Here is a 12,497-nt window from a genome sequence, read left to right on the forward strand (position 1 = left end):
TTTTCCCCTGCCTGGTGCAGGCGCAGTGAGCGCTGCCCGTCTTTCCTCATATGCAGTCCAGCTGACTGCGCCTGCGCGGCTGCCCTGCCTGTGATTCCCAGCCCCGCAGTGTGTTATGCATTATGCACAGTGCGGGGCCGGGATTCACAAGCAGGGCGGCCACACAGGCGCAGTCTGCGAGACTGCATCTGAGGTCAGACGGGCAGCGTTCACTGCGCCTGCCCCAGGCACAACAAAACTGCGCAGGCGCTGGATTTGATTTGAAAACAGCGCGGAGGGGGCGTTTCCCGGCGCCGAAGAACCCTTGAGTGACGGCAGTGTGGCGTGTGCAGCAGGGAGGTTAAGACCTGCCTCCAGGGCTAAAGACAGGTATTTTTGCGAAATTATAAAATGCTTTATTTCTGCTTTGACTGCACCAAAAGAGCCACCTTGTCAGAATGCAGCATTACTGCTGCACAAGGTGGCTCTTTTAGTTTCTAACGGCTGGAGGGGGTGACAGAGTCCCTTTAATGTGTCTTTACATTTAAAAAAAAAAAGTTCTTCTGAGGCTATGTTCACACGCTGCGGATCCGCAGCGGATTTGCAGCTGCGGATCCGCAGCCGTTTTCCATGCAGGGTACAGTACAATGTTACCCTATGGAAAACAAAAACCGCTGTGCCCACTTTGCGTTTTTCCGCTTGAAAATCAGCGCGGATTTTCAGCGGAAAAAAAGAAGTAGCATGTCACTTCTTTCTGTGGATTCCGCAACGGTTTTCCACCTGCACCAATAGGAAACTGCAGTTGGAAACCCGCAGTGGAATCCGCAGTAGAAACCGCACAAAAAACCGCAGAGAAAAGCACCGCGGTTTTGCACTGCGGTTTTTCAAAATCCGCAGCTGAAAAATTCGCAACAAAAAAAGGATAGTGTGAACAAGCCCTAAATGTATATAAAGTGCAAAAAGTTGAAACTTACTATTACACTTGAATTAAGAAAGTTGCCCCAATCCAGAGCTATCGGCACCTTTTTTGGTAGCTCCACTACCAGCTTTCATTCAACACATGAGCAAGCCTGTTACGTTAGACTGTGACCAGAAATGTGCATTAACGGGACTGGCTGCAGGACTTATTTCATTAGCTTAGGCTACTTTCACACGAGCGTCGTGCACTGCACGTCGCTATGCGTAGTTTTGCAGAAAAAACGCCTCCTGCAAAAGTGCTTGCAGGATGCGTTTTTTCTCCATTGACTTGCATTAGCGATGCAGTGCGACGCATTGCCACGCATCGGACCGTCGCCACCAAAAAACGTTGCTTGTAACGTTTTTTGGTGCGTCGTTCCCGTCTTTTCCAACCGCGCATGTGCGGCCGGAACTCCGCCCCCGCCTCCCCGCACCTCACAATGGGGCAGCGGATGCGTTGAAAAACAGCATCCGCTGCCCCCGTTGTGCGGCGCATTCACTGCTAGCGTCGGTACGTCGCAACGACGCAGTGCGTCGTCCGATGCTAGTGTGAAAGTAGCCTAAGTCAGATCCTTTCTCTGTCACAGCTGATTTATAACCAGAGAACAGGGTTGGCCTAGCTATTGAAATAAGCAGTGTGCAATTCCCCTTCATATACAGTCCTGCTCTCCCGTGTCAATGCAAAGCCAGAAATGGAGCTTCTGAGATTGACCCTAATATGTCAAGATCTGGACAGCTTTCTTTATTCATACACAAATATGTCCAGAAATATTTGAACAGTGACACAAGTTTTGGCATTTTAGCTGTTTACCAAAACATATTCGAGATACAGTTATATAATCAATATAGGCTTAAAGTGCAGACTCTGAGCTTTAATTTGAGGTTTTTAACATCCTAATTGTTGTTAGGGTTTAGGAATTACAGCTCTTTAGCTGCCTTTTTTGAAAGGGACCAAAAGTAGTTGGATAGTTATCTCAAAATCTCTTTAATAGACTATTACCTCGTTAATCCATCATCAGTTAAGCAGGTAAAAGGTCTGATTCCAGGTGTGGCATTTGAATTTGGAAGCTGTTGCTGTGAATCCACAACATGCGGACAAAGGAGCTCTCAATGTAAGAGAGACAGACCATCATTAGGCTGAAAAGAAAAAGAAATACATCAGAGACAGAAGAAATGTTCGGAATGACCAAATCAACAGTTTGGTACATTCTGCAAACAAAGAGCGCACTGGTGAGCTCAGGAACTTAAAAAGGCCTGGAAATCCACGGAAGGCAACAGCTGTGTGCAACCTGTAAAGCGCTGCGGAATATGTTAGCGCTATATAAAAATATAAAAATAAAGATTATTATTATTATTAGCTGTGGATGATCACAGAATCTTTTCCATGGTTAAGAAAAACCCCTTCACAACATCCACCCAAGTGAAGAACACTCTCTGTTCACCAAAAGGGGCAAATCATTAATCAGCCTTAAAAATAGAAAGGCTAGATTAGACTTTGCCAAAAAAAATCTACAAAAGCCAGCCCAGTCCTGAAAAAGCATTCTCTGGACAGCTGAAACTAGGACGGCTCATGATCCAAAGCATACCACATCCTCTGTAAAACTTGGTGGAGGCAGTGTGATCGCATGGGCATGCGTGACTTCCAATGGCGCTGGGTCAGTAGTGTTTATTGATGATGTGACTGAAGACAGAAGAAGTTGGATGATTTGTGAAGTGTACAGGGCGAGACTTTCTGCTCAAACTCAACCAAATGCAGCAAAGTCGGTTGGATGGTGCTTCACAGCATAGATGGACAATAACCCAAAACATACTACGAAAGCAACCCAGGGGTTTTTTAAGACCAATAATTGGAATATTCCGTAATGGCCAAGTCAGTCACCAGAAGTCTGTCACCAGATCTCAACCCCATGGAGCATGCAGTTCACATATTTAAGGCAAAACTTAAGGCAGAAAGACCCACAATCAAGCCAACCACTGAAGTCGGATGCGGAGGAAACCCAGTGTTTGGTGACATCCATGGCTTCCAGACTTCAGGCAGTTATTGCCTGCAAAGGATTCTGTACAAAGTATTACAAATGAACATTTCATTTATGATAAAGCTAACTTGTCCAATTACTTTTGAGCCTTGAAGTGAGGAGGCTTTTTAGGCCGGGGTCAGACTAGCGTTTGGCATCCGATGCGAGAGCATCAGATGTGATATGCTAATGACCCTCGGCTGCTGCGAGCGGGAGCCGAGTGTCATGCGTCTGTGATCCGAGCCTCTCGCACAGAGCGGATCGGAGCACAGCTGCAGAGGAGGCGGAGAAATGAATTTCTCCATCTCCTCCATTGTCGGGGTCAGCGTATATCGCACATCACTCAGATGATATCGATGTGCGTGGTCTCACTCGCACCCATAGGCTTATATATGAATGCTTGTCCAAGTGCTATGTGATGTTTTATCGCATAGCACTCGTCCGTATTCATCGCCAGTGGGACCCCAGCCTTAGAAAGATTCTTGCAATTCCTAAATGTTTCACAGGATATTTTTGTTCAACCCCTTTAATTAAACCTTAAGGTCTACACTTCAATTGCATCTCAGTTGTTTAATTTTAAGTAAAAAGAATAGCGGCCTGCAGAGCCCAAATCACGACCATTTGGTCATTGTCCGAATATTTCTGGACCTAACTGTTTATTAATAAGTTTCACCTTTTTATAATTTTTCATACATTATAACTTTTTTTTCATACTGGACATCACCTTTTAATGTGACCCTTTTCTCAACTTGGTAGGAAAGTGGGTGATGTCACTGCTTCCCAAATTTTGCATTTAAAGGGGGCCTTCAGATTCATGCAAACCATGAGGAAGGGAAGATGGAGGTATCTGGGCTGGGGTCCTCCTCTTTTTGGGGTCCATATTAGTTATTCTAGACATCTAATGCTCCTGGTTGAATAGCTGTCCATAGTGTAGAGACATTGTCAGTAGAGATGAGCAAATATGTTTGTCTCCTTCCTTATTCAGCAAGCTATAGCGCTTACCGAATAAGCTACAGAGGGAACCTGGATCGCTCTGATAATCAGCTGTTCGGCTCCGCAGCTTCATGTGTCGCGACTCTGTGACAGTCACAACACACAGGCTCTCCATGCATGTGTTGTGACAGTGAAAAAGCCGCGCACATGCAGCTGCGGAGCCGAACAGCTGATTATCAGAGCGATCCAGGTTCCCTCTGTAGCTTATTCGGTAAGCGCTATAGCTTGCTGAATAAGGAGGGAGACGAACTTATTTGCTCATCTCTAATTGTCAGCAACAGTGGAGACCGGACAGGTCATGTAAGGGCTGTTCCTCCTCCATTTACACAACACAGAGCAAAAACCCCGCTGCAGAGAATGTCGGAGCTTTTCATCTTTTTCCCACAGTTTATATTGAATACAGCTCTTGTGCTTTCCAGAGAGGTCTCAGTGCTTTTAGTTAAATGCACAGCAATTATATTTCGACTGCACAGATCTATAAATGTAGTTTTCAAGAGTAGATGGTGGAAGTGATTTTCTCATCCCTGAGCAAAAGTCTATACAATCCTATGTAGGGCAAATGTTTTTCTGCACAGCAACCTTAGGCCGGCGTCACACTGGCGAGTTTTACGGACGTAAGAGCGCAGAAACTACGTCCGTAAAACTCGCATAACATACGGCACAATTATTCTCAATGGGGCTGCTCCTATTAGCCGTATATTACGGTTCAGTATTATACGGCTTTCTACGGCCGTACAAAATCGCAGCATGCTGCGTTTGTCAGCGTACTGCGCAAAAAAATCGCCAATGAAAGTCTATGGGGGCGTGAAAAATACGGATTCCACACTGACCAGCAGTGTGACTTGCGAGAAATACGCAGCGGTGTTAGTGAAAAGTCGGTAATTCAATTGCCGGCTTTTAATTTCTCCTGCACAAACCCGACAGGATATGAGACATGGTTTACATACAGTAAACCATCTCATATCCCCTTTTTTTTTGCATATTCCACATTACTAATGTTAGTAGTGTGTATGTGCAAAATTTCAGCGCTGTAGCTGCTGAAATAAAGGGTTAAATGGCGGAAAAAATTGGCGTGGGCTCCCGCGCAATTTTCTCCGCCAGAATGGTAAAGCCAGTGACTGAGGGCAGATATTAATAGCCAGGAGAGGGTCCATGGTTATTGGCCCCCCCCCGTGGCTAAAAACATCTGCCCCCAGCCACCCCAGAAAAGGCACATCTGGAAGATGCGCCTATTCTGGCACTTGGCCACTCTCTTCCCACTCCCTGTAGCGGTGGGATATGGGGTAATGAAGGGTTAATGCCACCTTGCTATTGGAAGGTGACATTAAGCCAGATTAATAATGGAGAGGCGTCAATTATGACACCTATCCATTATTAATCCAATTGTATGAAAGGGTTAAAAAAACACACACACACATGATTTAAAAGTATTTTAATGAAAAAAACACAGCGGTTGTTGTAATAATTTATTGTACTCTCAGTCCATCAGGAACACCCTCGCTTGGAAAAATAATAAACGCACAAGATACATACCTTCTGCTGTCAGATCAGGTCCCACGAAGTAATCCATCTGAAGGGGTTAACTAATATTACAGGCAGAGCTGCGATAAACCGCTCGCTCGTACCTGTAATCCCCGGGTGCTGAAAGGAAAGCAGTGATCTATACTTACATTCAGTTGCGGTGATGCGCCCCTGCTGGATGTTCTCATGAACTGCAGCCTGGGAACTTTTTCCCACGCTACAGGTCATATGAGGACATCCACCAGGGGGCGCATCACCGCGAATGAATGAAATGTAGGTCAATGACCTACATTTCCTTCAGTCGCGGTGATGCGCCCCCTGGTGGATGTCCTCATATGACCTGTAGCGTGGGAAAAAGTTCCCAGGCTGCAGTTCATGAGAACATCCAGCAGGGGCGCATCACCGCAACTGAATGTAAGTATAGATCACTGCTTTCCTTTCAGCACCCGGGGATTACAGGTACGAGCGAGCGGTTTATCGCAGCTCTGCCTGTAATATTAGTTAACCCCTTCAGATGGATTACTTCGTGGGACCTGATCTGACAGCAGAAGGTATGTATCTTGTGCGTTTATTATTTTTCCAAGCGAGGGTGTTCCTGATGGACTGAGAGTACAATAAATTATTACAACAACCGCTGTGTTTTTTTCATTAAAATACTTTTAAATCATGTGTGTGTGTGTTTTTTTAACCCTTTCATACAATTGGATTAATAATGGATAGGTGTCATAATTGACGCCTCTCCATTATTAATCTGGCTTAATGTCACCTTCCAATAGCAAGGTGGCATTAACCCTTCATTACCCCATATCCCACCGCTACAGGGAGTGGGAAGAGAGTGGCCAAGTGCCAGAATTGGCGCATCTTCCAGATGTGCCTTTTCTGGGGTGGCTGGGGGCAGATGTTTTTAGCCACGGGGGGGGCCAATAACCATGGACCCTCTCCTGGCTATTAATATCTGCCCTCAATCACTGGCTTTACCATTCTGGCGGAGAAAATTGCGCGGGAGCCCACGCCAATTTTTTCCGCCATTTAACCCTTTATTTCAGCAGCTACAGCGCTGAAATTTTGCACATACACACTACTAACATTAGTAGTGTGGAATATGCAAAAAAAATGGGGATATGAGATGGTTTACTGTATGTAAACCATGTCTCATATCCTGTCGGGTTTGTGCAGGAGAAATGAGAAGCCGGCAATTGAATTACCGGCTTTTAACACATATCGCGCTGAATGAAATCTAAATACAGAATATATATATATGTGTCTCAATGACATATATATATATATATACTGTATATATGTTTTCCCGAACATTTGAGCACATAAATCCATTAGATGTCGGTTTTGCAAGCCTGCGCGAAAATCTCGCAGTACGGATGCCATACGGATTACATACGGAGGATGCCATGCGCAAAATACGCTGACACACCCTGACTACGGATCACTATTTTGGGAACATTTCACCGTATTTCGGCCGTATTACGGCCGTAAAATACGGACCGTATTGTCTTACGCCGAGTGTGACGCCGGCCTTAGTCTGTACGCTCCTGAGAATCTGGGAAACTAGGTGCACTGTGCGTGTGGTGGAAAATCGGGCACCAATGGGCTACACTTTCAATTGAAGCTTCCCCCAAAACTTATTCTTGTACCCCACAATTATTTATGGGGTCCAAGGAAAGGTTGCTTTGCCCATGTACCGTATGTATTTTTTCTGTGCTACTTTCTCAGAGTTGCAGAAAAATACCATGAGTTTGCAAAAGTAGGTTAATTACACCCCTTATACAAAATTTCTATTAGAAGTTTTTGGGGTTATTGACCATTACAAAGTTGATTCAGGATTTCCGTAATCCCTCAAATTCCTGCTTGGTGCCCCTATAATGCAGTTGGGATGGGCTGTAGCTGTGTTTTCACATAAACGTCATTCATATTCACATGATTTAGTTTTCTAACTACTTCATGTCCAAACAATTTAAGGCTGCCGTCACACTATCAGTATTTGGTCAGTATTTTACCTCAGTATTTGTAAGCCAAAACCAGGAGTGGAACAATTAGAGGAAAAGTATAATAGACACATATGCACCACTTCTGTATTTATCACCCGCTCCTGGTTTTGGCTTACAAATACTGAGGTAAAATACTGACCAAATACTGATAGTTTGACGGCAGCCTAAGGGTCAAACATTTTTTCCAGGGACTTGCATAAAATTGAGCTCATTATATCAGATCCATTTTTTACAAGAAGATAGAGCCCTTGTACGAGCTTGTCGAGCAGAATAGGGCTAGTTACTGACCTGATAATCTGATGAGATTTTATAATGGATGGTATTTGAGAGTCATGAGTAATTTGTAGATTATTATTATTTCTTTTTTAAATAGTGATCGACAAACATATGTTTTCATTCAAAGAGGTTCTGCAACAATCGATTATGGTCTTCCCTTCGTGTTTGTCCTTATAACAGTAGAACAGTAGTTTATTTGAAGTAGTAGGGAAAAGCATGTCTTCATTAACAACTTTCTTCCTTAAGTTTCCTTCCAGCTAACAGTTAACGCCTGTGGCATGGTTTAGCACAGGGTGACATTGTTTGAGCCCTATCTCCTAAAACATCTGGAATGTCTTCTACATTTCCTTCCGAGATCCCCTCTGAGCTATTTTTAGATATCCAAAATAAGAAGGCCTCCCTCCCTGCTTTTATCCTCATCCATCTCATGTCACAAGAGCCAGAAATACCTCTTACTGAGACAGGGTCAGGAATGTGTCAGGGGCCGTGTGTAGCCCAGTCCTAGATCTGGAACAATGCCTACAGGGCCAGAGGCGTGGGGGAGGGGGGATTCCTAATTCTAGAAGTATGATTTGCCCTTAACTCACCAAAGTGGATCAATAAAGGGGACGAGGACTTTCTATATATATATTTCTATATATATATATAATATCTACGTTACCCTCGTAACAAATTATTATTATGCATTGCCTCTGTTGTTGTTTTATTTTGTGCATATATTTGTGTTTCTGCAGAAACTTTGTTATACCAAGCCTGAGGAAGAGACATATAAGAAGTCTCGAAAGCTTGCTTTGTAACATCATTTATTTTATTTTTGTTAGCCATTAAAAGGTATCATAACTACAAGATTAATTTGTTTTTCCCACTGAGAGCAATCTTTTTTTCATCTGGCTAACCCGATACCAAACCCCCTTTTTTTAATTTTTTTTCTTCGTAACTAATTTAACACTGTTTTATAGGCTCAGGAGATAAATAATCTGATCTCCTGCCAGTTGACTGCTCGTGACGCCATCAGACTGGAAGTGTTCCTGCCACCCCGGCCACATGCAGACAAAACCTGTGATCCCTTACGCCGACTTGAGGTGAGCCTGTTCATATACGGGTCCATTTGCACATTCTGACCAGCAACACTAAAGGCTTGTGCACACGCTGCGGATTCCATTGCGGAATTTTCCGCAGCGGATTTGATAAATCCGCAGTGCAAAACGGCTGCGGTTTTTACTGCGGATTTATCGCGGTTTCTATTGCGGTTTCCTCTGCGGGTTTTTACCCGCAGATTTCTATTGGAGCAGGTGTAAACCCGCAGCGGAATCCGCACAAAGAATTGACATGCTGCGGAATATAAACCGCTGCGTTTCCGCGCGTTTTTTTCCGCAGCATGTGCACTGCGGATTTCGTTTCCCATAGGTTTACATTGTACTGTAAACTCATGGGAAACCGCTGCGGACCCGCAGCTGCGGAAACGCTGCCGTTCCACAGCAAAATCCGCAGCGTGTGCACATACCCTAAACGACCACTGAACGATAAATTATTTATCGATCGGCTGTCGTTTAAGTAGCCTGTTCACACAGGCCAGCAGCGCTAAATGTTGGGAAGTAAGCGATCTGTAGATCGATCAGAGTTCATAGGCTGCCACGTTCTTGGCAGCACAGGTCAGGTAAACTGAATTTTATGTGCAGATTTTTCCCCCAGACTTGTATTTAAAGAACGCACATGAGTTTGAGTGCGTTTCCGCACTAAAACTCATGTATTCCGCACATAGCTATATCAATAAAGTTTTTTAAAAGGCAAATACCAGGAAGTATCAAAAGCAAAGCAGCTTTATTTAAAACTCGACTGCGACAAACAAACATAGCGTCAAAAACGCATTGAAAAAACAAAAGTAACCTAATTTACTTAAAAGGCGCAGAAATGATGCAGAAAACCTACAACATCAAAAACTCACCAAAATCTTGTCCTGGGAATGTAGCCTTAGGCTAAGTGTTTTTGCCTAGAAAAATGCAGCATTTTACTATCCCAGCGAAATGAATGAGATTTCTGAAATCGCATGCACATGCCGCTTATTTTTTCCTTGCAGATTTGAACCAGTTTTCACTGTCAATTCTTTCAGCAGTTTTCACCCATTCTAATAAATAGAAAAAAGACGAATAAGAAGAAAAAAGTGTGTTTTTGAGGCATTTTTTATTGCCAAGCGAGATGTTTTTGATGCAGAAATGTCTGCATGAAATACTAAGCATGTTTTCATGTTTAATACAGAGAGTGTGTAGAGAGTCATACAATGCCTACCTATATTACCTGCTGAGATATGCTGGCTGTACAGATATATGTACATGGACCTGTCGCCCAGCAGTGACAGCTGGAGATCTATTGCTGGCTCACACTATATTTTTAGTGGATCATGACTGTTACCAAGCAGTCTGATGTGTGGGGACTCTGCTCCATTAGATAACCAGCAGTCGCTAATCACCGGCCCTCCGCCTTTTGAAAACGAATGGGATAGACATCTGTTGGAATCAGGGGCCATAGGTGCAGGTTTGGGCTCCTGGGCTTCTGCCCATCTCCCTTCTTCCTTCTTTCCTTATCCGCCACTGTAAATATACCACATGATCTGCGTTATCCACTATGAGCTGATGCTATCAGTGACATTCTCTCGCTTGGGCGGCTGATAACATCGGGAAATGATGTAATTATGCAGCAACTTCAGAGCTTCACATTAAATGGGCTTTGTGAGGTCTGCTTACTGCAGCTGCTATCCTCTGCAAAACAGGAGACTGCAAGACCTCTGTGTATTAGGATTAGCGTTTTATTTTAGGAGGAGGCGGGTAACTTTTTTTTTTTCTTTTTTTAGAATAAACTAAACACAAGAACATGGGGGCATAGTCTGAAATTTGTTGCGGAAAGTTTACAAGCAATGTCAGAAGATAATATAAAAGCCTAAATCTAGGCTTAGATAGCATTAACCCTTACATATGTTGTGTGCGTGTGTAGAGCGGGCTCCTGAGCTGAGCCCGCACTGGACACAGTATTTTACAGCCTGCATCTGCTTCTGACAGCAGCGATCGCTGCTGTTTAACCACTTAAAGGGAACCTGTCATGTCTTTTTTAGGATGTCAACTGTCCCCAGTGCGTTGTTAGTGATACAATGTACATCACTAGCATGTGTTTTTCATTAAAAGACGGTGGTCTAATCATGTGCAAAAAGCACTTTATATCGTTATATCGTACATGCTCATTTAGTCGTAGGGGTGAGCTGCATTTTATTCCGTCATGGTTGGCGTCGCCCACGCAATTTGAATGATATCCCCGGAGTTGTGCCGGCGTCACTGAAATCCACTTTGAAAAATCCCGCAGTTATCCTGTATCCTGGGGCCGCACTTGCGCAGTGTCGATCGGTTCCCTGCACTTGGTACTACACACTGCTTTAGTGCGCACACGTGGGGAGCCGCTCGTCACGGTGCATGCGCGCCTGTGTGATACACTGCGCAAGCATGGGATTTTTCCACCATTTCTAGTTCTTTTCCCAATTTTCTCCCTGTGTTCAGTACAATATATGGTAAAGTGAATGGTATAACTCAAAACTACAATTCGTCCCACAAAAAAAATAAGCCCTCTTATTAAAGGGGAGGAAACAATTAGTGCAAAAACGAGCTATCATGTTTGTTTGTTTGTTTTTTTGGTGGGGGGGTTCTAACTAGCTTTTATTAAATAGTATATATTTTTCATGAGTTTGGATTTTTTTTTTTGCTGCATTATCCCAGCCCTCCCAGAGAAGCCATGACATCCTTGCAGCTCAATACCTAGGTCCATTTGTGTTGTCTCCAGATATTTCAGTCATAGTAGGTTAGTGTAAGATGAGGAGAGAGAGCCACACACAAGTGAGTATTGTCCTGTGCTCTTTTCCAGAGAGAGCGAGTAGAAAGTCTCCTGGAAGATGATGAAGGACTGATGACCAGCCGCATTCCCTGAGTGACCCGGCCGGAGCTGGCGTGCATTGTTATCCATACATGTCCCACTATAGTGTGTAACCCCTCGTATACATCCTGTAGGTGCTGCCTGGAGCCGCTCCATATAAAAGCCTGCATGTACCGCGATCATTCTGTGAGTTGTTCTTACCATGGTAGATAAGGCATTGTGCACATTGCATTCTGTCTTCCCAGTGGACGTGTAAAATAGATTTCCAGACGCATACCTGTGACACACAGTGGCATATCTGATCCGTTGTGTACAGTAGGGTATGCTTTTTTTTTTTGTGGCGACCCTCTGTAGAAACGCAGAATTTCTTGCACAGTTGAAGAAAACGGTCTGATGTTGGTCACAAGGACTCTCTCGTGCTCTCTGTCGGATATAAGCTGGAAACTTTTACTGACATATGGATAAAATATATTTTTCATATGCATAGTCACAGCCTAAGGATCTCCATTTATAGGAACAAGGGCTACATAGTTAAACTGTTACCTACAGTATATGCATCTTGTAACTCTGGGCTTGAGCGCCACCTACTGCTTCACTTTCTAATGACAGCCCATTGTACGCTCCCTCCTTCACTGTTTGGACTTCTTCCCCCAGAGGGTTATATTCTCCGCAAAGTGGTCTGTAATACATCAGCGAAATACATCAGTGAAGCCGCACAATCAGAGACCGCAATAAGATGGCAACATCTAATCATTTATATAGGTTTAGTATAGATGGACATAGAGCTGGTTCACATTTTATGTCTATCTAAGAGCTGGAGGATAGATCTGTTATCTGACAT

General features: G+C 43.9%; 1 protein-coding gene across 1 annotated transcript in view; it reads left to right on the forward strand.

Moving 5' to 3' along the window:
- Positions 1–11,835, forward strand: part of LKAAEAR1 (LKAAEAR motif containing 1) — a 29,629-nt gene extending 17,794 nt beyond the window's left edge. Inside the window, exons 3-4 of the mRNA XM_077252960.1 lie at positions 8,704–8,826; positions 11,648–11,835. Coding sequence (XP_077109075.1) covers positions 8,704–8,826; positions 11,648–11,710 — 186 coding nt within the window. The 3' untranslated portion in view covers positions 11,711–11,835. The remainder of the gene's footprint in view (positions 1–8,703; positions 8,827–11,647) is intronic.
- The last annotated feature ends 662 nt before the right edge of the window (positions 11,836–12,497 follow it).

The sequence above is a fragment of the Ranitomeya variabilis genome, chromosome 4, assembly GCF_051348905.1.
Source record: "Ranitomeya variabilis isolate aRanVar5 chromosome 4, aRanVar5.hap1, whole genome shotgun sequence".
Taxonomy (NCBI): domain Eukaryota; kingdom Metazoa; phylum Chordata; class Amphibia; order Anura; family Dendrobatidae; genus Ranitomeya; species Ranitomeya variabilis.